At 37.6% G+C, this 26,755-nt stretch overlaps 1 protein-coding gene across 1 annotated transcript in view; it reads left to right on the top strand.

Moving 5' to 3' along the window:
• The first annotated feature begins 2,089 nt into the window (after positions 1 to 2,089).
• The window catches only part of NECTIN2 (nectin cell adhesion molecule 2), a 134,543-nt gene continuing 109,877 nt past the window's right edge, over positions 2,090 to 26,755 (top strand). Inside the window, 10 exon segments of the mRNA XM_053691069.1 lie at positions 2,090 to 2,226; positions 11,814 to 11,914; positions 11,917 to 12,021; positions 12,024 to 12,245; positions 13,506 to 13,546; positions 13,636 to 13,763; positions 13,765 to 13,783; positions 14,550 to 14,671; positions 15,112 to 15,172; positions 15,174 to 15,264. Of these exon segments, the coding sequence (XP_053547044.1) occupies positions 2,090 to 2,226; positions 11,814 to 11,914; positions 11,917 to 12,021; positions 12,024 to 12,245; positions 13,506 to 13,546; positions 13,636 to 13,763; positions 13,765 to 13,783; positions 14,550 to 14,671; positions 15,112 to 15,172; positions 15,174 to 15,264 (1,027 nt within the window).

Genomic DNA, 26,755 nt, shown 5'->3' with positions numbered 1-26,755 from the left:
GAGACACGTTTGCAGGCACCAATCAGCAGCTAGCTTCCACACTAGTGTATGATATATGCATATTCTTTTTCAACAAGATATCGCAAGATAACAAAGCACATTTAAAAATAGAAGTGAATTTAAAGGGACAATGAACCCAATTTTTTTTTTTCGTGATTCAGATAGAGCATGCAATTTTTAAACAACTTTCTAATTTACTCCTCTTATCAAATTTTCTTCATTCTCTTGGTTCTTTATTTGAAAAGCAAGAATTTAAGTTTAGATGCTGGTCTATTTTTGGTGAACAACCTGGGTGTTTGTTGCTGATTGGTGGATAAATCCACCCACCAATAAACAAGTACTGTACCAAATATTGGCTGGCTCCTTAGCTTAGATGCCTTCTTTTTCAAATAAAGATAGCAAAAGAGAGAAGAAAAATTGATAATAGGAGTAAATTGGAAAGTTGCTTAAAATTGCATGCTCTATCTGAATCACAAAAGAAAGAAAATGGGTTCAGTGTCCCTTTAAAAGTGGCTTTAAATTGCATGCTCTATCTGTATCAAGCAAGTTTCATTTTGACTGTTCTTTCCCTTTCAAATGCACCTACGCACATTTCAATCGTGACATTTCTATCCCTTTAAAATTTAAAGAGTATGCACTATTAAAATACTTTTCAATTTACTTCTGGTATGAAATTCACTTAGTTCTCTTGGTTTTTGTGTTGAAAAACATACCTAAATATGCTCATGGGAAGCAATGTACTACTGGGACCTAGCTGGTGATTGGTGGCTCCACCATATGTTCTTAGTTTCCAGTAATGCATTACTACTCTTCAGCTATGAGTATGGGTTAAACACATAGATGCATGCAGGCAACAGTGTATTAATAACCTGATCTAACACAATAGAATTTTCTTTTTGCACTTTTATCTCTCTTTTATTTGTGCTTTATTGAAAAAAAGAGAAACGGCCATATTGAAATTATGTAGACAATTTATTTTTAGTAAGTTATCTGATGCTTTTTAAAGGAAAATACAAATAGCAATTATAATTAATAATAACAAAGTCTCTTGCGCTACTCAAAGACATAGAAAGGTCAAAATTGTATTGTGCGTAGGTGCATTTCAATTTTAAATGGAAGCCTTTTTGTGATATAATTTCATTAGCACAAATGCTTCTAGTAAAAGCTATTACTCTTTATCAGTGACATACCCAAATATATTCTGAAGGCCGTGCACCTGTATTATGCTGATGGTGTGTATTGTGCCTGTGAAGACTATCATACCAGCCACTGCAGACTCAATGCTGGTGCACAGGGCAATCACAGGATATGTGCGTATGCCACTGAAAAACAGTAATAAAATGTTACTAGAAGCAGGTTTGTTAGTGTGTGAATGTTGAGAGAGAGAGAGATCTCAAACATTGTTCTATTTAAAATTGAAATGCATCCATGCACATGTCAACCTTTTGTATCCCGTCAAGGTAACGTAACTCTCTATATTTCATGACTATTCAATTCCTCATTATCTATGTTTGAAGATGCCCTCAAAGGCTAAATGTATTTAGAGGCTTAGAGAAAACTGACATGAAGTCTTGGTGATGTGGTAATGACTGAAAGTCTTGGGACCTTCTGTTTCCCTAAGGAAATACTCCAAAAGCTGTATAGAAATTACCTCCTTATTTAAGGCTGATTGTTATGGGTATACGTGTAGAAAGGACTGTCAGAGCTGAAACCTATTTCTGAAATCTAAATTAAATGAACACCTTTTAAAAATGCATACAAAGAGAGAAGCGTGCTACCTTGTTTAACCTCTTAAGGACATATGACGGAATTTTTCCATCTTAAAACAATTGAGCAAACAGAAAGCTGTGTCCTTAAAGGGTTAAAATGGATGTTCCTGTATTGAGAAAAAATAGGTAATGTTTGTGGGGTTTCTCACTGTCCACCAATAAAGTACTGGGGGTTCTGCTTATTAACCAATGAGCAATCAGTTGTACACATATATGCACTTCCTGCTAGCTAAAACATGAAAAATAAATTGTTTTAACTTAATCTTCTTTTCATGCAAAAAATTAGTTTATATATTGTGAATTTTCTCCTTAGCACACAGATGAATATATTTGCATTTCTACTCTATTATATCCCTGGTGTACGACTACCTTGGCAAGGCAACAGCTCGTTAGTAAATCTTTTCTTCCCTGTGTCATATGTGCGTACAGTGAAGGCTGCCCGTCTTGCTGTTGATTTGTGAGTGCATTTGGTTAATTAGATCTGCAATCCAGTTCTAATTATTATTTTTTTCTCACGTTGATAAAAATTAAAGGGAGAATGGGGTTTTATTTTTTTCCATGTGTTGCATCTAAAAGATAATAATATAATTTAGTGATAAAATTCCATGCTCTGATTCACTAGATTAGAATTGTATTACTAGCGATGCTACAATGTTATGTGTTTAACCCCCAGAAAGGGGTCCAACAGATTAGTTAAAGGGACATCAACATGAAGTACATTTTATAAGCTTCATTTTGAGATTACTTGCCGTCTCCCTCTCGTCATGGGTGCTGCCATGTTGAAATTTGCCTATAATTGCATTCCAGTGCTGACGTGTTTGAAGGAGAGTTGCTGCACAAGTGTTTTTTTGTTTTTTTATTAAAGTTCTGCTACATGCTGCATTCATCAAGCATTACAGCCAATCGGCAACCATACTGCTTGCAACATTGACACTGAGCATTGTGTGAGCCTGCACCTCTACTTTAGAATCCGAGTTTTCAGCTCTGCTTAGGATTCATAGGATGGGTGGTGCAGCACAACTGCTGATAAAAGAAAAGTTAAAAAGTAATTTCAGTTGGGGCGCCCTGTGGAGTAGGTGCATAGGCACCAACCAGTGTAAAAAAAATACATTAAAAAAAAAAATATGGTTGTGGGGATTGATTATATATATATATATATATATATATATATATATATATATATATATATATATATAATATATATATATATATATATATATATATTATACTATATTATTTTTGTACTGGTTTTTTTAAATGCACAGAATTTTAGCTTGTCTAGTTGCTGTTCTTTTACATGATGATGATGTAATGTTTTTACTTTTTGTTACCCGAAATAGCTTTATTTTGGCTTCTATTGAATCTTTGTATATATCTGAGATGCACATGCGCCTGCTGATAAGTGAATGCAAACATAAAATCTGTGGTAACCTATTTTATGTATACATGCTGTTAATATAATAATAAAAAAAAGATTTATTCCATGCTTTGGCCAAGTACATTCTGCCCTGAGAAACTAGTTAGTATGTGGCATTTGCTGCTGATCTGTGCCAAAAACAACAGCTTTGGTTATGTTTTATCTCCCTGATTGCTGGGAAGTTCCTATCTGTAGGTATAACAACCCCCTTTATGTAGTGTGTGTTTTTAATTAAATGGGTAATAGTTGCTCAGTCTCAAATGTCAACAAATATTATTTACATATGTATATTCTTTTACTTTAGTGTTGGTAGAAACAATATTGTTTATTTTATGCTTCGTTTTATTTTCAGTTATATCAGGCAAGCGAGTTTATAGATGCATTAACAAGCTCAGTGAATGTTTGACAGTGACTTGTAACCATCACAAAGAGTTATCTCTTAAAAACACTACATATCAGACAAGTCTTTTTTTCTTGTGCAAGATGTACCGAGTCCACGGATTCATCCTAACTTGTGGGATATTGTCCTTCCTGACAGGAAGTAGCAAAGAGAGCACCACAGCAGAGCTGTCTATATAGCTCCCCCCTTAACTCCACCCCCAGTCATTCTCTTTGCTGGCTCTAAGCAGGAAGGGTAAAGAGAAGAGGTGATAAACTGTTAGTTTTATTTTATCTTCAATCAAGTGTTTGTTATTTTTAAATGGTACCGGTGTTGTACTATTTACTCTCAGGCAGGACATAGATGAAGATTTCTGCCTGGAGGAGGATGATCTTAGCATTTGTAACTAAGGTCCACTGCTGTTCCCACATGAGCTGAGGAGTACAGGAAAACTTCAGTGTGAGGAACGGTTTCTTGCTATACAGCAATGAGGTATGTTCAGTCATATTTTCTGCAGAGACTGTTAACTCAGAAAGGCTAACAGTGTTCCCATTAGGGGAAGGGTAAGCAGTAATCCTAGTGTTATCAGAGGTTTTTACTAGCTTGCATAAAGGGTTAATTTTTTTTTTGTGCCAATCAGTTTATGTGAATTTGGGACAAACTTTTTTGTGTCTGGGAGTAACATTTTCTGTTTTATGGGACATTTGCTTGAGGGTTGTTTATAACCCACATGGCTTTCAGGCAGGATTTGTTAGTTTTGTGTAGTCCCCAGCAACATCGAGTGAGGTGGGCGGGGCTTACATTTACAAGCAGCAAGCAACTTTTCCTGAGGTCCTGATGGTCTTCTGAGGGACTAATTGAAGCTTTAAACCCCATATTATCGCTTCCTAAGGGCAGGAAGGGCCACAGCAGAGCTTTGGCAAGGTGCTTTTAGGGGTTTTTAACCGGTTTTAGACAATTATCAATCCGTTTTTTTCATTTGGGGGTCTATTGCTTTTTTACTTGTGGTGCAATCCTTCTAAAGCTTAGTGGGTGTACTGTTAAAATTTTGGAATTTTTGAAGCAATTTTAACCTGTTTTGCAGTTTGTGTATGCCTTTTTTTTCTCTTAAAGGTACAGTACCGTTTTTGCAAATTGTGTATTTTTCATTAAATATAGTGTTTTCTAAGCTTGCTTGCTTCATTACTATCCTGTTAAACATGTCTGACACTGAGGAAACTCATTGTTCAATTTGTTTAGAAGCCATTGTGGAACCCCCTCTAAGAATGTGTCCCAATTGTACTGATATGTCTATAAATTGCAAACAGCATATTTTGACTTATAAGAATTTGGCATTAAATGATTCTCAGACAGAAGGAAATCGGGTTTCGCCATCTAGTTCTCCCCAAGTGTCACAACCAGTTACAAGCGACGCTAAGTACTTCTAGTGCGTCTAATTCTTTCACCTTTCAAGATATGGCTTCAGTTATGAATACTACCCTCACAAAGGTTTTATCTAAACTGCCAGGGTTGAAAGGGAAGCGCAGTAGCTCTGGGTTAAGAACAAATGCTGAGCCTTCTGACGCTTTAGTAGCCGTATCCGATATTCCCTCACAATGTTCTGAGGTAGGGATGAGGGATTTGCTGTCTGAGGGAGAGATTTCTGATTCAGGAAAGATGTTCCCTCAGACAGATTCAGATATGATGGCATTTAAATTTAAGCTAGAGCACCTCCATTTATTGCTCTGGGAGGTTTTAGCTACTCTGGATGATTGTGACCCTATTGTCGTTCCAGAGAAATTGTGTAAAATGGACAAATATTTAGAGGTTCCTGTTTACACTGTTTTTCCGGTCCCTATGAGGATTTCGGACATTGTTACTAAGGAGTGGGATAAACCAGGTATTCGTTCGCTCCCCCTCCTGTTTTTAAGAAAATGTTCCCTATTCTGACACCATAAAGGACTCATGGCAGACGGTCCCTAAGGTGGAGGGAGCTATTTCTACTCTGGCTAAGCATACAACTATACCTATTGAAGACAGTTGTGCTTTCATTGATCCTATGGATAAAAAGTTAGAGGGTCTCCTAAAGAAATTTGTTTGTTCATCAGGGTTTTCTTCTTCAACCTATAGCGTGCATTGTTCCGGTAACCACTGCAGCTGCTTTTTGGTTTGAGGCTCTAGAAGAGGCTCTTCAGATGGAGACCTCACTAGATAATATTTTGGACAGTATTAAGGCCCTTAAGTTGGCTAATTCTTTTATTACAGACGTCGCTTTTCATCTTGCTAAGTTAGCGGCAAAGAATTCAGGTTTTGCCATTTTAGCGCGTAGAGCGTTATGGCTTAAGTCCTGGTCAGCTGATGTGTCTCTAAATCTAAGCTTTTGACCATCCCTTTCAAAGGTAAACCCTATTCGGGCCTGCACTGAAAGAGATCATTTCAGACATCACTGGAGGGAAGGGTCATGCCCTCCCTCAAGATAAGTCAAATAAGACAAGGACCAAACAAAATAATTTTCGTTCCTTTCGAAACTTCAAGGGTGGTCCTGCTTCCTCTTCCCCTGCTGCAAAGCAAGAGGGGACTTTGCTCAATCCAAGCCAACCTGGAGACCTAACCAGGCTTGGAACAAGGGTAAACAGGCCAAAAAGCCTGCTGCTGCCACTAAGAAGCATGAAGGGGTAGCCCCCGATCTGGGACCGGATCAAGTAGGGGGCAGACTTTCTCTCTTTGCTCAGGCCTGGGCAAGAGACGTTCAGGACTCCTGGGCCGTAGAAATTGTAACCCAGGGGTATCTCCTAGATTTCAAAGATTCTCCTCCAAGGGGGAGGTTCCATCTTTCTCAATTGTCTGTAAACCAGACAAAAAGAGAGGCGTTCTTACGCTGTGTAGAAGACCTTTTTACCATGGGAGTGATCTGCCCAGTTCCGAAAACAGAACAGGGGCAAGGTTTCTACTCCAATCTGTTTGTGTTCCCAAAAAAGAGGGAACCTTCAGACCAATTCTAGATCTCAAGATCCTAAACCAATTCCTAGAGTTCCATCCTTCAAGACCATTCGGACTATTTTACCAATGATCCAGGAGGGTCAATATATGACTACCGTGGATCTAAAGGATGCGTATCTACACATTCCTATCCACAAAGATCATCACCAGTTCCTCAGGTTTGCCTTTCTGGACAGGCATTACCATTTGTGGCTCTTCCCTTCGGGTTGGCCACGGCGCCAAGAATCTTCACAAAGGTGCAGGGTCCCTTCTGGCGGTCCTAAGGCCGAGGGGCATAGGAGTGGAGCCTTATCTAGACGACATCTTAATTCAAGCGTTGACTTTCCAACTTGCCAAGTCTCACACGGACTTAGTGTTGGCCTTTCTAAGATCTCATGGGTGGAAGGTGAACGTGAAAGAGTTCTTATTCCTCTCACAAGAGTTCCATTCCAGGGAACTCTGATAGATTCGGTGGACATGAAAATATTTCTGATGGAGGTCAGGAAATCAAAGATTTTAACCACCTGCCGAGCTCTTCATTCCATTCCTCGGCCGTCAGTGGTCAGTGGCTCAGTGTATGGAGGTAATCGGACTTATGGTAGCGGCAATGGACATAGTTCGTTTGCTCGCTTGCATCTCAGACCACTGCAACTATGCATGCTCAAACAGTGAAATGGGGATTATGCAGTTTATCTCCTCAGATAAATCTGGATCAAGAGACCAGAGACTCTCTTCTTTGGTGGTTGTCACAGGATCACCTGTCCAGGGGAATGTGTTTCCGCAGGCCAGCGTGGGTTATAGTGACGACGGACGCCAGCCTACTGGGCTGGGGTGCAGTCTGGAATTCCCTGAAAGCACAGGGTTTGTGGACTCAGGAGGAGGCCCTCCTACCGATAAATATTCTGGAATTAAGAGCAATATTCAATGCTCTTCAGGCGTGGCATCGGCCGGATTCATCAGGTTTCAGTCGGACAACATCACGACTGTAGCTTATATCAATCATCAGGGGCAGATTTTCTAAGTCGTCAGACTTTTCATCTGGGGGAGTGGGAGCTCCATCCGGAGGTGTTTGCTCAACTGGTTCAGCTATGGGGCACACCAGAATTGGATCTGATGGCGTCTCGTCAGAACGCCAAACTTTCTTGTTACGGATCTAGGTCAAGGGATCCTCAGGCAGTACTGATAGATGCTCTAGCAGTACCCTGGTCGTTCAACCTGGTTTATGTGTTTCCACCATTCCCTCTCCTTCCGCGTCTGATTGCCAGAATCAAACAGGAAGAGCTTCAGTGATTTTGATAGCGCCTGCGTGGCCACGCAGGACTTGGTATGCAGACCTGGTGGACATGTCATCTCTGTCACATGGACTCTGCCACTGAGACGGGACCTTTTGATTCAAGGTCCATTCAAGCATCCAAATCTAATTTCTCTGCAACTGACTGCTTGGAGATTGAACGCTTGATTTTATCAAAGCGGGTTTCTCTGAGTGGTCATAGATACCTTGATTCAGGCTCGAAAGCCTGTCACCAGGAAGATCTATCATAAGATATGGTGTAAATATCTTTTTTGGTGTGAATCCAAAGGCTACTCATGGAGTAAGATCAGGATTCCTAGGATTTTGTCTTTTCTCCAAGAAGGATTGGAGAAAGGATTGTCAGCTAGTTCCTTAAAGGGACAGATATCTGCTTTGTCTATTCTGTTGCACAAGCGTCTGGCAGATGTCCCAGACATTCTGGCTTTTTGTCAGGCTTTAGTTAAATTAAGCCTGTGTTTAAACCTGTTGCTCCGCCATGGAGTCTCAATTTAGTTCTTAAAGTTCTTCAGGGGGTTCCGTTTGAACCCATGCATTCCATAGATATTAAGCTTTATCTTGGAAAGTTCTGTTTCTAGTTGCTATCTCTTCAGCTCGAAGAGTTTCTGAACTATCTGCATTACAATGTGACTCACCTTATCTTGTTTTCCATGCTGATAGGTGGTTTTGCGTACCAAACCTGGGTTCCTCCCTAAGGTTGTTTCTAACAGGAATATCAATCAGGAAATTGTTGTTCCTTCTCTGTGTCCTAATCCTTCTTCTAAGAAGGACCGTCTGTTGCACAACTTGGACGTGGTTCGTGCCTTGAAGTTTTATTTGCAGGCAACCAAAGATTTTGCCAATCATCTTCTTTGTTTGTTGTCTATGCTGGAAAGCGTAGAGGTCAAAAGGCTACGGCTACCTCTCTTTCCTTTTGGCTGAAAAGCATCATCCTTTTGGTTTATGAGACTGCTGGACAGCAGCCTCCTGAAAGAATTACAGCTCACTCCACTAGAGCGGTGGCTTCCACATGGGCTTTTAAAAATGATGCTTCTGTTGAACAGATTTGTAAGGCTGTGACTTGGTCTTGGCTTCATACCTTTTCCAAATTTGATACTTTTGCTTCTTCTGAGGCTATTTTTGGGAGAGGTTTTGCAAGCAGTGGTGCCTTCCGTTTAGGTTCCTGTCTTGTCCCTCCTTCATCCGTGTCCTAAAGCTTTGGTATTGGTATCCCACAAGTTAGGATGAATCCGTGGACTCGGTACATCTTGCAAAAGAAAACAGAATTTATGCTTACCTGATAAATTTCTTTCTTTTGCGATGTACCGAGTCCACGGCCCGCCCTGTCTATTCAAGACAGATAGTATTTTTTTTTTTAATGTAAACTTAGTCACCTCTGCACCTTATAGTTTTCTCCTTTTTCTTCCTTGGCCTTTGGTCGAATGACTGGGGGGTGGAGTTAAGGGGGGAGCTATATAGACCGCTCTCTGTGGTGTGGTGCTCTCTTTGCTACTTCTTGTCAGAAAGGACAATATCCCACAAGTTAGGATGAATCCGTGGACTCGGTACATCGCAAAAGAGAGAAATTTATCAGGTAAGCATAAATTCTGTTTTTATGTATCAACAAACTGAATCTTTGTCCATTTTTAGAGTTCTGTTTATATTAGATTTCACAAGGGTTCATTAATAATACACTTTTTTAAATTTTCTGTTATCTCCTGATGAGCTTCACAAAAACTGTTGAACATAAAGTGATTAAATATGTGATTCTAGTGCATATATTTAATAAAATCTGGTTGTTAAACATGTGCTTTTACAACTGATTAACAGAGATGTTAAAGACTTGTTGACTAAATTAAATTATTTGTATATTAAATATAGATGGGCGAATATGTTTATATCTGAATTTGAATGTTAGAACGAATGTAATTGTAGAAATTTGATTTACATAATAGAATGTTGATAAGAACGAATATTCTTAAAAATTCGATTTTCGAATGTTATTTTCAGTTTTCGAATGTCACGTTCAAATATCACATTGAAATTTGAATATTACATTTATAAAACACAATTGTAGACTAGAAACACTATTTCGAATGTCACGTTCAAATCAAATATCACATTCGAATCGAATATCACATTTAAAACACAGTATTAGACTAGAAATACTATTTCAAATTCAAATGTGACATTCAAATTCGAATGTAGCATTTGAATTTGAATATTACATTTATTAAACACAGTTGTAGACTAGAAATACTATTTTCAAATTTGAATGTCACATTCGAATATTACATTTTCGAAATTGAATGAATACATTGCTAAACATTCTATTATTCAAACGAATATTTTCGGAATTTTATTGAAAAATTTGAAAACGAAAATTACAAATCGAATTTTGAATGTTTATATAACATTTTATTTTCGAACAACTGTATCAAAATTCGGTTTTCAATTTTGAATTTTTAGAAACATTCGCCCATTCCTAATATTAAACTGTTATAATGCTTGTTATTGGCAAAGCGAGATGCACATATTGAAATGAGTGTTCTTGGAGAGAAGTGCCAAACTGCAGTCATGTTTAAAGGGACAAGAACCCCCCTCCTTTTTTTTTTCTCTCTCACAATTTAAGATATAATTTTTCTTCTAGTATGAAATATGCTTTATTCTCATTATATACTTTTTGTTGAAGGAGCAGCACTGCACTTACATTAATTAACTGAACATATCAGGTGAGCCAATGATAAGAGGAACAGTTTGTGCATCCACCAATCATCACTAGCTCCTAGTAGTCCAGCCCTCTTGGCAGAGAAAAGGGGCACCCGCCAAGGGCCCTGCACTTTAGTAGACCTGGCTCACACTGTCAGGGTTCTGGGTATGTGAAAGTGTAATTCATATCCTGTATTTAGATTAGGAAGAATGTGTATGTTGTCAGGAGGTGTAATATATAGTGTTTGTTCTTTATATAGGTAATGCTCATGCTGGGTCTAAGGAGGGCTTTATGCATATGGGTGAAGGGTATAGGGACGCTGGCTGAGTGGTTCCACAAAGTTGGTCTTGCCCAGGGCCCACAAATGCTAAGAGTGGTTTTTGGCTCTCTATGATGCATTGCTGCTCCTGCGGATACCTAGGTATGCTTTAAAACAAAGGATACCAAGAGAACAAAGCAAATCTAATAATATAAGTGAGGTTGGAAAGTTGTTAAAAATTGCATGCTCTGTATGAATTAAGAATGTTTAAATTAAGTCACTGTCCCTTTAAATGGCACATTGCAAATTAAAAAGCCCACTGTTACACCATGACATGCTGTGAGGCTTTGATCAGTGCAAGAACAAATTTATAATATATGGCCTGTTTGTCCACAGAGAAGAGATAATATAAAACATGGTCAATGGGCTTTATCAATCTATCGCCCTGATTGAAAACTTGAACATTTTAACTAACAAGAAGAACAACTTTCAACATTTTTGTGTATAGTTCTTTTGCACTAGCAAAAAAAATCAATAATAAATAAAATTAGTTTCCCTTTGTATTCTTCTATTTTTATCTGTTATATGTGTGTGTATGTAATATATATATATAGTAAATAATATATATATATATATAGAAGAGAGAGAACAGCACTCCTTGAGAGAGAACAAAAGCTAGAATAACTTCCTGTTCATTTTTATTGCAACTCAGGGTGTGCGTTCTTTTAGCACACTAATGCCTTTCACAGAGAAAAAATATCCTGTACATATCAGTCTGATCCTGCCCAATGACAGTCTAGCGCCGAAATACCAGGCAATTCTCTCTGAACAAGAAAAACAACACCCCAGACGACAAAATATATCTATCTATCCTTGTTTAGCATTTGGGTGTTTCAAATTAAACTGATATTTGTTAAATTGTTATAGCATTATAGATCTGCCATCACCTTCTCAATGACTGTTACCTGTATTGTTCCACACATACCTCATATCCTGCAGACGTTTCCCTCTTTACGGCTATTTCATCTTCTAGCATTGTTTTTCATGACTGGGTTCTGGGGCACCATGGTACTGTTCTTCTTCCTGTAGTACACCATGCTTACTCTACCATCCTTTTTTTTTTTCCAGTTCTGCAGCTCAGCAGATCATCGTAAAGAGACAAAGGTTTACTGGATTCCTGGGAAAAGAAGTAACCCTGCCCTGTTCATTCATCACTAATGACCAAAATGTGCACGTGACTCAGTAGTTTGGTTAAGAAATGGTACTAATGTAGCAGCATACAGCCCTCAGTATGGTACCCATGTGCAGGAGGATTCACGAATCCAGGATTCCAAAATCCCATACAGAACAGCGCGCACTCTACAGTCTCTTCTCTCCTTGCAACCGATGAAGGGGATGAATGAATGTGAAGTGACCACTTTCCCAGGAGGAAACAAAAAGGCAAACACTCAGTTGAGTGTACATTGTAAGAATTTGCTAGTTTCCTAACCTTAAAGGGACAGTTTACTCAAAAAATGTCTCCCCTTTAATTTGTTCCCAATGATCCACTTTACCTGCTGGAGTGTAGTAAATTGTTTACAAGTAGCTCCTTTACCCTTATATTGGCAGATTTGTAATTGTTTTATTAGCATGTGGTATCCCCACCAATTCTGAAAGTTTGTGGCCGCGTGATAAAGGCAGAGATAAGGTAATAAAATGTTGATTTTCCATTGTTCTCTCAAAGTATTGGTGATTGTTTTTAAGGGACAGATACTAAAAGAGTAAAGAAGCAGGTATATAGTACACAATGTGATCAGTAATGAGATCTGATTATACCTACAAGCTCAACCTATTTTAATTAGGCTGTGGCTTCAAAACACAAAATCAGAGCTTTAATATACAGAAATAAACTCTTAAAAAGCTAATTTTCATACATTTTTTACTGTGCAATTGGGTAAAAAAAAGCAATTGTAAAACACATTAAGGGAAAAACTATTTTACAGTATACTGTCCCTTTTATACTATATTTAGGATTTGCAGTGTAAACATAGAGACTAATTACAGCCACGGTGAACAGACATCTTTAAAGGGACCTGAGACCCAAATGTTGAGAAACATTTGAAAGTGATGCAGCATAGCTGTAAAAAGCTGACTTGAAAATATCACCTAAACATCTCTATTTAAAAAAAGATATTTTACCTCAACATTTCCTAAGTATTCACACCCCCCTGTGAAGGACTTTAGATTAGCAAATCAGTATGCCTGTCCCAGGACCTGCTAAGGAGCGTGCCTCATTGCACACTCATGTTATTTCCCTAGTCAGTTTAAAGGAAGTTTACTATGAAAGTCTCATGAGCCTCACAGTAATACAGTTCATGACATCCGCACTGCTGAGGGGCAGTAACTGAAAGATAACTTTTATAGAACACTTACTCTAGTGAGCTGAGGAAATTGTGAGGTGAAATATTTTCCTTTTTTACAGTTATAGTTGCTTTAAAGTCCAAACAGATTTCTACGTCTCAAGCTTGCCCAAAACATTAACATTTTTCTCTATACAAGTGGTTGCAAAATTTTATATGAAACCTAAGAGCAGACACAATTTTTAAAGGAGCTATAATTTAAAATTTAATACAGAATAATAAAAAAAATGTAGGTGCGCAATTAAAATCTAAAGAGCCATGTACTTTGGTATGGGTTTTCAGTAGACTGTAAAACATTTTTTAAACTCTACTTTGCATCCCTACAGCCATTCACAGAATTCTGCTGAAGCTATCTCTGTGGTGGCCGGTGAGCAGGAGGGGTGCCAGTAGCCCACAGTGTGTGTCAGCCAACGGAGGCCTCCTTCTCAAATTACATGGCAGACAAGTCGTCCCTAGGGCAAACGTGAGTACTCACTGGTAACCAACAACACTAATGGTACCATCCACTACAATAAGCCAAACAGGCTCATGCCAACATGGACCGCTGATGGAGAGAAAGTAACCTGCATAATCAGCCATGAAATAAGAAACTCCCATTCCATTGGTGCTGGTCTGTACAATGTGAGTATCATTTATTCACTTTATCTTATACAAATTGAAGTGTTGAGATCAACACAAAATGTAAAGTTTTCTCCTTTACCACTGGTCTCCTTTTGTATGTGGTTTTCCACCTGCCACTATCTTTTGGTACAATCATTGAGTTATGAATATATCCAGTTCAACATTACAGTGCTGAATTGTTATATGCAATAAATATACTGTAAATATTCATATTTTGTCCAAATGAACCACTTCATCTATGAAAATATTTACACCCTCCAGTGCCTGTGAAAATACACTTTGCGTTCAAATGATAAACCATTTTCATATTAACCAGCTACCTTTCTAAGCACTGCAGCCATATTTTTAGATTTTAATTAAAACTGTTTTTTTTATATGACTTATAGATTTTCTGTTATCAAATTTGCTTTATTCTTTTTGTATCTTTTGTTAATTAGGCACACAAGCAGGAATGCACTACTGTGAGCTAGCTGCATATGTCATTGTCTCACCAGATGTGGTCAGCTAAATCTTAGTAGTACAAGTTGCAGCACCTTCAACAAAGGATATCAAGAGAATAAAGCAAAATGTATAATATAAGTAAATTGGAAAGTTGTTTAAAAATTGTATGGTTCTGTCTATATCCTAAAAGAGAAATTACATTTTGAGTTTCATGTTTCCACTTTATAATCTTACATCAAGTATGAAAACTAGCAAAATACAAATGTTTCCCAATGTTGTGTATCTAAATCTTCAATATTTTCTTGCAGACTCTCGCTGTTGTTACTATTGAAGGATATGATAATAACTGGCATTTTAAATCGTAATGGGGGCTTATCTGACTTGTAAGTGCCAGAGGGAACCCTCCCCCTACATCATATACTTGGAAAACGTGAGTATACATACAGGTTCTGTACATAGGTGTTGGCTTTTTGATGTGCGTCCAGAGTGTGAACTTGTAAAATAAAGTTTGTTGTGGTTGTATAGAATGGTTTATGGGAAAAATAATCAGCCAACGCAACACAGGAAATAGAAGCCTATCGGATTGTAGCCGTAAGGCTATATCAGACATAAAACTATATGGAAGTTTCCAAGCTGGCACCATATAAACATTTTATTATGAATTATTCCACTAATGATGCACTGGGGCAATGCCATCACACCCGACTGGTTAGAAATACCGATGTTTTTGGTTTTCTGGGCTTGGACAATATTTAGCTTTGTTGTTTTTTTTGGTTTGGAAAAAGTATGAAGTTACGTTATTGGGGATCAGACCTTGTAGCAAAATATAACCTATTCTACTCGCCCTGATGCATTTCCTTTTTCTTATAGAGCTGATGGAGCTCCACTTCCCACCTCTGTGCGTGCAAATGGTATTACACTGTATGTGGACCCGGGTTGACGAACGTGTGAACAAAAACATTCTTATGTGAGGTCACAAATGCTCTCGAAGCAGAGCCACGCGTCAGGATGTTCTAGTAAGAGGTAAGAGAAAATGTATTGGTGGGGGCCTAAGAGAGGGATATAAAATTGTAAAGCATGTGTACCTTGCCATATCCTCATTTTAACAGCAAAATATCATACATAAGTTCTTAATTCAAATTAATTTAGTCCACCACATGTGCACTTTTCCTATACTATATACATTATTCATTCTTAAAAAATTGGAATACAAAATATTTGTACAGTGGCAAAATGAAGAGTCCTTCCTTTCATATATATTTAATGCATGACACAACATCTGTATCTGTCTGACATGAACCCCTTTTTTTTCCCCTAAGCATGCTCTTTTTAGCGCTCTTAAGAACTTACCCTTTTCCCCCCTATTTAGGCCTAGTTTCCTTTGAGGTGGTAAAGTTTGGAGATTGGTGGTAACATAAAAATTCTCCATATACTTTTATGGAGATAAATGTTTTTGTTACCAGTTTCCAAATAGGGAATTAGGCCCTATTTAGTAAAATCATGTTATATTTAGGTGGTAGCCACATTTTAATAATTGTCCAGTTTCCTCTCAATTTATATATATATTTTTTTTTTTAATGAAAACTGGGTATCTTTTAAGCTTGAACACATAGTTTCACAACCATCACTGTGGGGTGTGGTATAAAAGGAAAGTATCCCCTGTTACAAACCGTAATATATTTATAACGCTTCAGAATTTTATATAGCAGTGTTGAGGGGCATGAGACAGATTGAAAATACACATTTAAACTCTGATTATTATAAGGATAGAGGTGTTCCCTTAGGTATCAGAAGAGAATCAAGGCTGATTATACTCATAGGAGGAATATACAAAGTACAGCAAGTAGGGTGAGTGCAGTGGAATGGTGGTAACTGTGACCAAGGTTAGAGAACTGCTCTTTGTTGCTTTGGAGTTTGGGCAGGAAATTGAAGCGCCAAAATTAAAGTTCCCCATAAATTGTTTTAGTTTAGAAAATAATATATACCGTAATTATATTAAAGGGGAAACCTAGTTTTAAACATGGCGAGCATCCATTACTTCTAGAAGCTTGGTGGAACTGACAAAACAGTCATTGTTTGTTTTAGCTGTATTGTATTTATTTTTGTACCAGAATGTTTAAATATCGGAACCTTCACTATGCGCCTACTTGTTTCACAATCGGGAACTTCTTATGCTCCTTACAGGTCCCCCTAGGAGCCCTCTCATGAAGCATGAAGTACATTGCTCGGACTGTCTTCCTTGTGCTGTGGCTTATAGCAAGTAAACAAAGATTAGTAATGGTTTCTTAGTTTTAGTATCCTCCATAATCAGGGCTGAAGCTTTCTGCGTCTTTCTTGTGGCGAGGAAGCATAAGGCTTTTGGGTGCACTTAATTTTTATTTATTTTTTAATTTTTGCATTTAAAGTTCGAGTGGTGTGTTTTTTTTTTTTTTTTTTTTTGTTTTTTTTTTAAACCTTACGCCACTAAATATTTATACTATGGGGTAAGATTACCATCCTTGCAGGCAGACAGGTTTGCAAGTAATGAACCTGTCCGCCTGCAATTGCCCCTTCCGATGCCGCAGGGTAAAATTTAACAGTGGCACAAGTGGATTCTTGTGCAATGCTGCTCTTTGTCTCCGGTGCTACCAATCACGCTAGAGCAGGAAATGTCAATCACCCTGAAGAGCGAGTGTCGGGGTGCATTGATCTAGCCACTTCTGAGGTGGTGGAGAGGGAAAAATAAGCAGTTTCTGCTTCTTAAATATTGGCGGCAGCAGCTCCACATAGGGAAAAAGCTGCTTAATAAACTTACTCCAGCAGAGATATGAGGTAATGTTTCTCATTTCATCTTGTTTTCTAGCCAGATTTCTGAGGCTTTTACTACATGGTCAGGTGTTTTAAATTCGTCCAAATTATTATATCATGTATCCCTTTTTGTTAAATTAGCCACAACTACCCTGAGCTTATAATACGAATTATGATTTACCAATGTCTAAGTCCTCTATCAAACTTGTGATTAATTTAAAAGGACAGGCCTTCTAATAAACATCATAAGTTTAAGTGAGCACTCTCTGCAGGGATTTTTATAAGTCAGGTGGTGATGTTGGGTCTTGTGTGTTAATTCAGTTTAAGAGCTTGTTGTCCCTTCTAGTTTGTGGGTTATTTTCTGACAAATTGGGTTTAAGCCTATTAATTTGTTGTTAGGATATTCTGAGCCAACATGCTAGTTTGCTGCCCTGATTGGCCGGTTTTTATGGTTAAAACCCTGTACTGCTGATTATGGCTGCTAAATATATTTATTTCTGGCATTCCTTATACAAGTAAATACCCTATTTGTGCCATTGGATAGAGTTAGCTTTTGACATTTACCAGAACCAATACGTGCAAAGGTCACTTTTTATAATGGGGGCCAGCATTTCCTTGTATAATATGGCAGATAACTTATTAGTTTGTGTAAGCCTTACAGGAAAAGGGGACTATGGCTGTATTGGGGCCACATAATATTATTTTTAGGTTTAGTAATTTGTGATATCTTTTTCACACCAATTCAGTTAATAATAAATTAAGGTTTTGTATTCGATAAGCCATATTAAAAGTGTGTCTCTTGAAACTGTGTACATTATTTTTTACTGTTAGCGTAATAAGTTTCTTATTTTCTAACCAATTCTGCCCAATCATGTTCTATGGGTTGGAGAATTGATTTGTAGATTTCAACTTCTGGTAGGTTGGGATATCAACAGACCATACATTGGTTTAATGAAGCAAACCCACTCGTATTTAAATTGACATTGCTGCAACTAGTCAAAAACATTGGGGGAAATATTCTATGGTCTGATGAGGTCACAATTATCTTAGTGGGTCAAATTCAGCATCATTATGATGCCATAGTTAGGCTGCTCGTTTATTAATCTGCAACATATAATAAAGCTCACTATATAAAGCATCATAAATAGCATTTATTCAAGAACTAAGCTTTTAATAACCTGTTTGCTCCTACATAATTTTACAGGTTCCCTTTTATACAGTGCCAGCAAGGTAATCAAGCTCTCTCATTATTTATAGGCTCTTGCAATCTTTTAGCTATTAAACCCTTCAATTACTGTTTGCTTAATCTTCTTTTCAGTTGCAAGCCTTTTCTTTTATCTTGTTTTGATAATTGTATTGAAAGTCTGTTCTGTTCCAGAAAACTAAATTTACTAGTCCATATTTTGTTGTCTTGTTGTATGTATACTCCTGATTTTTTTTATTTTATATTCTCCAAAAGTATTTTTGATATATAAGATTATTTGTATTTTGTAACCAGTATTTTATTTCAGCTGAACACGGCAAATGTTCACCGTTCCTCTTTTATTAGGGACATTATACAATGGAATTCCCTGTAAAGTGTTCGGGCGAAAAACTTAAATTAATTTCATTATTTGTTTTTTAGTTGCTTTTGGCTGTAATTTAACTGTTTTTTTTTATTTATTTTTGTTTGCACTACCCCATATAGACCTGTGGTGTATTGGGCAATATTCTACACACAACCCCCTGCCAAGAAAGTTTAACACAAGGGATTAAAGGGACAGTCTACTTGAAATTGTGTATTGTTTAAAAAGATGGACAATCCCTTTTTTTATTTAACCCATTCACCATAACACCAAGTATTTAGTCAGCCACCAATTGTGCAAGTTCTCCACTTAAGAAGACGAGAGAGGCCTGTAATTTTCATCATAGGTATACCTCAACTATGAGAGACAAAATGTGGAAATAAATCCAGACAATCACATTGTCTGATTTGGAAAGAATTTATTTGCAAATTATGGTGGAAAATAAGTATTTGGTCAATATCAAAAGTTATCTCAATACTTTGTTATATATCCTTTGTTGGCAATGACAGAGGTCAAACGTTTTGCTGTAAGTCTTCACAAGGTTGTCACACACTGTTGCTGGTATGTTGGCCCATTCCTGCTTGCAGATCTCCTCTAGAGCAGTGATGTTTTGGGGCTGTCGCTGGGCAACACAGACTTTCAACTCCCTCCAAAGGTTTTCTATGGGGTTGAGATCAGGAGACTGGCTAGGCCACTCCAGGACCTTGAAATGCTTCTTACGAAGCCACTGCTTTGTTGCCCGGGCGGTGTGTTTGGGATCATTGTCATGCTGAAAGACCAAGCCACATTTCATCTTCAATGCCCTTGCTGATGGAAGGAGGTTTGCACACAACATCTCACGATACATGGCCCCATTCATTCTTTCATGTACATGGATCAGTCGTCCTGTTCCCTTTGCAGAGAAACAGTCCCAAAGCATGATGTTGCCACCCCCATGCTTCACAGTAGGTATGGTGTTCTCTCTCCTCCAAACACGGCAAGTTGTGTTTCTACCAAACAGTTCTACTTTGGTTTCATCTGACCATATGACATTCTCCCAATCCGCTTCTGGATCATCCAAATGCTCTCTAGCATACTTCAGACTGGCCTGGACATGTACTGGCTTAAGCAGGGGGACACGTCTGGCACTGCAGGATCTGAGTCCCTGGCAGCGTAGTGTGTTACTGATGGTAGCCTCTGTTATGTTGGTCCAGCTCTCTGCAGGTCATTCACTAGGTCCCCCCGTGTGGTTCTGGGATGTTTGCTCACCGTTCTTGTGATCATTTTGACCCCACGGGGTGAGATCTTGCATGGAGCCCCAGATCGAGGGAGTTTATCAGTGGTCTTGTATGTCTTCCATTTTCTAATTATTGCTCCCACAGTTGATTTCTTCACAACAAGCTGCTTGCCTATTGCAGATTCAGTCTTCCCAGCCTGGTGCAGGTCTACAATTTTGTTTCTGGTCTCCTTCGACAGCTCTTTGGTCTTCACCATAGTGGAGTTTGGAGTGTGACTGTTTGAGGTTGTGGACAGGTGTCTTTTATACTGATAACAAATTCAAACAGGTGCCATTAATACAGGTAATGAGTGGAGGACAGAGGAGCCTCTTAAAGAAGAAGATACAGGTATGTGAGAGCCAGAAATCTTGCTTGTTTGTAGGTGACCAAATACTTATTTTCCACCATAATTTGCAAATAAATTCTTTCCAAATCCAGACAATCACATTGTCTGATTTGTTTCCACATTTTGTCTCTCATAGTTGAGGTATACCTATGATGAAAATTACAGGCCTCTCTCATCTTCTAAGTGGGAGAACTTGCACAATTGGTGGCTGACTAAATACTTTTTTGCCCCACTGTATATTAATACACTTTTTACCTCTATGGTTACCATGTTTCTAAGCCTCTGCATACTGCCCCCATATCTCAGTTTCTTTGACAGACTCAACGGGAGTCAGCACAATGTTATCTATATGGCACACATGAGCTAGCACTGTCTAGCTGTGAAAAAACTGTCAAAATGCAATGAGATAAGAGGCGGCCTTCAAGGGCTTAGAAATTGGCATATGAGCCTAGGTTTAGCTTTCACAAAGAATACCAAGAGAACAGAAGCAAATTTCCTGCTAAAAGTAAATTGGAGAAGTTGTTTAAACTTGTATGCCCTATCTGAATCATGAAAGTTTAATGTTGGCCAATTGTCTTCCTCTCAGGATACAGTATGTTGCCTGATCCCGAACTGGATTTTACTACTCTCCTTTTGCAGGGGTTAAACAGACTGCATTACTGTTCTATTTCTTGAACAGAACTATTTCTTAGCACTTTTTGACATGTTACTATTTGTTTTTGCTAGCTATAAAACATACATATGAGGGTTCAGTATCCCTCTAGTTATTTGGGCACCTCAATAGGGTTTGCCCTGGATAATTTATCTTTACACACCCAAGAATCTGTTTTCCTTTAGCTGTATCACTCATCTCTCAGATCTAGTACAGACAGGAACATTTCCTTATTAAAACGTATTTTGCAATCGTCACCATATATTGTTTTAAAGGTGTGTTTGTTTTTTTGTTTTGTTTTTTTGATCGGTCCTGTTGTACTTGATCCTCCAAATTTTAACCTATCATGTTATTGCATTGTCTACAAAAACTTCAGTTTCCATTCAAGATATTGGTTGCTCCCCATACATTTATAAAGGATAATGGGAAAGGGAAAGATGCCAAAATTTTAAAGGGACATACAAGTGGGGAAAAAATGGCATTTTATTATTGCACTATTGGTTGCATATAAATGTGTAACCCCTGCAAAGGGACTAAACATATAGTTAGCTTCAAAGCAAAAATGCACTACTGAGACTCTAAAACAGGGATGGTGCACCTTGCCCCTCCTGATGTTTTCAGAACTACATTACCCATGATGCTTAGGCACTCTGAAGACCAGTTGAGCATCATGGGAAATCTAGTTCTGAAACATTTGAAGGGACAAGGTTCCCCATCCCTGCTCTGACTGAACACATTTTGGTGAGTCAATGGCAAGGCATATATGTGTAGTCACTAGCTAGCACCCAGTAATGCACTGGTGTTTGCCGATCCTACCTATATATGCTTTTAAACAAAGGATACCAACAGAACTAAGTAAATTTGATAATAGAACATTGAAAGGTCTCATTGCATGCTCTATCTGAATAATTAACATTTAATTTAAACTTTCAAAACAGATTGTAAACCTAACACAATTAATTGTTTTGCTGCACCTTTTTTCTCTCATTTTGATCTTTTAATTTCTTTTTCATATCAGCTGCTGCCTAACGCAGTAATAGAATATTTCACAGCTCTAATGCTTTACCTACCTGAGTCTTTAGTCTTACATGTGGTATTTAGATAGTTCATCTATAGCTTTGCTGTCCAAAAGGTCAAGGGTGTCCCAGATTGTTTAATAATGCATTAAAGATAACCTCTCTTGCTTAAAAAAAAACACTTTTTTACTAAAAACATAATGTTTTGGATCCCTAGAAACATTTTTGTTTCTATGTGTACCCTTTAACTGCAGCTATTCACTTTTCAAAAATCTTATTTAGATCTATTTTTTGTTACTATAGTAGAATAATTTGATATGATTGAAAAAAAAAAGCAAACCTAAAATTAAAGGCCCATCCTAGTGGGACAAAATACATGCTCAAATTCATTGGAACATACACTTTTTAACACTAATGACCCTGTAAAATCACAAATGGGTTAAACACATAGTTAAAAGCACCTCTTGTGAGCTGCAGGCAACTGATGGTGACCCGATCAGCAGTGCTAGTCTCATGACGTAGCTGTATAATTGTTGCTGCTTATTGGTGACCAGCAGTTCTTTCTGTCTCCCTAGCAATACTTTAACAAGTACTAAGGGGAATAACCCATAGTTAAACACACAAAATTACAGGGTTGCTTAAAGGACAGTCAACACCAGAATTTTTGTTGTTTAAAAAGATAGATAATCCCCTTTATTACCTATTCCCCAGTTTTGCAAAACCAACACTGTTATATTAATACACTTTTTACTTCTGTGACTAACTTGTATCTAAGCATCTTCTGACCGCCCCTAATCACATGACTTTTAGTTATTATCTATTGACTTGCATTTTAGCCAATTAGTGCAGTGTCTGCCACTAGCACAAGCGTAATCACAATGCTATCTATATGGCCTACATGAGCTTGCTCTCCCCTGCTGTGAAAAGTAAATAAAATAGAGGCGGCCTTCAAGGGCTTATAAATTTTCATATGTGCCTTCCTAGTTTAGCTTTCAACTAGAATACCAAGAGAACAAAGCAAAATTGTTGATAAAAGTAAATTGGAAAGTTGTTTAAAATGACATGCCCTATTTGAAAAATGAATTTTTTTTTTTATTTTTTTTTTGGACTTGACTGTCCCTTTAATACTAAAGAGCCAGAAATTGTATGTGTTTTAAATCCCAAAATACAGGTAAAAGGATCTAATCATAACTTATCTACATTTCATAAAAACGTTTCTCAGAGAAAACCATAAAATGGGAAAAAATAATATAACCGTAAACCTAACTCATATCTTGCATGAACTATATATATCCAAGTGAAGCCTTTAAAAAAAAATTGAAAGATTAGCAAACCTATTTTTGTTTTTTATTTTTGTGGGTTTTTTTATTAAGAAGCTTTCTTTGGTCTTTGTAAACAGATCTAAACTATAAAATAACTACTATTACATAGTGCCAAATAATTATCATTGGTGTCACCTGATCTTAGTTTCAATTTTAACCCTGTCACAATGGCAACTTGTTTCCTTCATATATCCTATAAATGGAAATAGCCACAGTGTATGTGCTTGGCAGTTTTTGTATTATTTATTTGCAAATTTAAAGGTAAAAGAGAGGCAATCTTAAAAGTTTGCTGATTTCATAATGTCAGTGTCTGGCAGGGCAATATATTGCACTCCTTTCTGGCAGTCCAGACCATAGTGCATTAAATAGTGTCTTATTTTGTTGCTGTATATTCTTGAACATTACTCATTCACCATGGCTGTAACCATTTCCTGTGAAACCTAGAAAATGTAAGATTGCCTTCATTTAAGCGCTCAACTACCAAATGTGTACTCTTTCAACCCCCCGCCCCCCCCCACACACACAATTCTTCCCCAGATCCATTTTCCTAATTGTATCTTTCAAAGCTTCTATCATTCTCTAATATTGTGTGTTTGGGAGATGTTTTTGGTGTACTGTACAATCCTGTGCATGTTTTTTGTCTTTTAAATTGTCTTATAGCCATAATGCTATGCTGTTAATGTGCATGTGGACTTCATTCATCTTGCTACTGTGACTATATACACAATTACAATACAATTTTTATTAGGGCACAGAGCCACCATTTCTGCAAGGCTTTATTTATTTATTTATGTATTATTATTATATTAAGAGGGACATGAAAACCCACCCTTTTTTTTTTCTTTCATGGTTCAGATAGAGATTACAATTTTAAACTAATTTGCTTTTCTTTTGTTATCCTTTTTATTAAACAAGCAGCAATACACTACTGGGAGCTAGCTGAACACCAGGTGAGCCAGTAACATGAGGCATATACGTGAAACCACCAATCAGCAGCTCCTTAGCCTACCTTAAAGGGACAGTCAAACACCAAAATTTGTTATTGTTTAAAAAAGATAGATAATGCTTTTACTACACCTTCCCCAGTTTTGCACAAACAACATTGTTATATTAATATACTTCATAACATTTAAACCTCCAAATTTCTGCCTGTTTCTAAGCCACTAAAGTCAGCCTTTTAACACATGCTTTTTATTAGCTTTTCACAACAGGGGAGTACTAGTTTTATGTGTGCCATATAGATAACATTGTGCTCACTAGCCCAGGGTTTGTGGCAGACACAAGTGCAAGTCAATAGATAATAAATAAAAAAGTCATGTGATTAGGGGGCTGTCAGAAGAGGATTAGATACAAGGTAATCACAGAGGTAAAAAGTATATTAGTATAACAATGTTTTCTGTGTAAAACTTGGGAATGGGTAATAATGGGATTATCTTTTTAAAACCAACATTTTTTGAGTTGCCTGTCCCTTTAATATCCTTTTCAACAAAGGATACTAAAATAACAAAACACAGTAGATAATAGAAATGAATTGTAAAGTTGTTTTTATGATTACAGATAGATCATGTAATTTTAAAGAAAAAAAAATGGGTTTCAGTTCTTTTTAATGCTAAATGATCACTTGTATGTGAAATGCATATCTTTTTTTCATATGCAAGGTGTAGAGTAACCATCCTCTTGTCCTTTTTCAAAATTTTCTGTATTTTATCTATAATTGCAAAAATTAAATTAAATGATATAATTATGTTTTTAAACATTGTCGCTATCTGTGCACTTGCCTTGTGGAAATGATGTGATGAAGCCCTTTTTGTAGAGTGGGTATCTGATATGGAATTGGTAGATCCAAATCCAAGTAGAGTCCATTTATATTCCCCATCATTCCATAGTGCCTGCTTTAGTATGTTGACAAGAAATCCTACATAATTAATAGCTATAATTTAATGTGCGGACCCTTGTTGTGCTTGGGCATCAGTAGAAACTGCTTTGTTTCTCTCATATCCAGAACACGCAGTGCAGACTTCGACAACCAACACAGGAGCCATCGCAGGGGGGGTGATTTGGGGGTGTCCTTGTCCTACTCCTGCTTGCTGCCATCATCTTCATATTCATCAGAAGAGGGGAATGCAAAAGGTTCAAAGAGAGCGTGGATCCTATAACCCAAAAACTAGAGTGTTTGGCACTGGCAAGCCTAACCAGGATATTTACTTATCAGGATGACTCTGATTTGGATAGACCTTTAAAAAGTTCTGGGCCCCTGAGAGACAGTGGGCTGAGTCCTTCATTAACAGAAAGGACGATGGAATGAAATATGTGTTGGAGGGATGATGAGGAAGATGAAAAATTTAATGGAGGTGGGGCCCATGCTGCAGCTAAGATCTCACCCCTCACACGATCCCTATTTGGATGATATGGATGATATGGAGTCTCAGAAAGATGGCTCTCTCATATCCAGGACTGCTGTGTATGTGTAACAGATCCTAATCATCTGAACTGCAACCTTCCTTCCATCGTGACTTCATAACAGGTGTGATATTCTTCCTGAATCAACCTGGACTGCTGTGTTCATATATCATAGTTTTCCATTTGACCATCAGGACTGCATTGTGCATAGATCACCTCTTCAATCACACCTGGACTATAATGTACTTATATACTAACCCCATTGGCCCTTCCCTAAACATGGACTGCAGTATATATGCATCACCCCCACCCAACCCCAAAAAATGCAGTGTACATAAACCCTTCCCTACCTAAAATAAAAAAAAACGACTGAAATGTACATAGATCCTCCACTCTCATTGAGGTTATTTTTTCTGCCTGTCCTAAAACCACTAACATGCAGTGAACTATACCCCTCCATGACTTTTAGCATTTGGGTAGCATCTTTTCACATACTATATTTGTGTGTTTAACATACATCCAATCCACCAAAACTTCTTTCCCCAGTCAACTGCAGTGCGAGTGTATCACTGCTCACTTCATGGACCTCTCAAAAGTCATCTAGGCTGGCGTTTTTCCTAGTTCTATCTGGGATCTATTTACTTGTGATCACTGAGCTATTCACAAGTACCACACTACATATATCCTTTCCAGTTTATTATATATTATTGTCATTCTATCAAGACTGCAGTGTAATTGTAATGTTTCTTCCCAAGATGTGAGACTATGAAATGTCTCAGACATCTGATCCTATCCCACTGCAAATCTTGGAACTTTCATTGTGTTTGGGGTCATGGTGAGGTGTTGGTATACCTCTTGTTCTTTATGGGCTACTGCGATTGTTTTTGTTTGTTTGAAGTGTACAGTCTTTGAACCCCTGGAATCAAATAGGGGTTTTGCACTAACTGTAATCAAATCAGATTATATAAAAAGTATAATATGAAGGAGGGGCTCCCTAATAAAATTCTAGTTTTTAATTTTTCTATTTCTGTAAAAAGATACATTTTTAATAAACATAACTAATTTAAAGATGTCCCTTTTTTTGCAAACCCCAGTTATGTTCCCCAATACTACCTCTTGAGATGTGTTACAGAAGGCTAAAACAGGGTTACTGTGTAACTGAAGATACAC

The sequence above is a fragment of the Bombina bombina genome, chromosome 8 (assembly GCF_027579735.1).
Source record: "Bombina bombina isolate aBomBom1 chromosome 8, aBomBom1.pri, whole genome shotgun sequence".
Taxonomy (NCBI): domain Eukaryota; kingdom Metazoa; phylum Chordata; class Amphibia; order Anura; family Bombinatoridae; genus Bombina; species Bombina bombina.
This window is presented reverse-complemented; position numbering and strand designations above follow the sequence as displayed.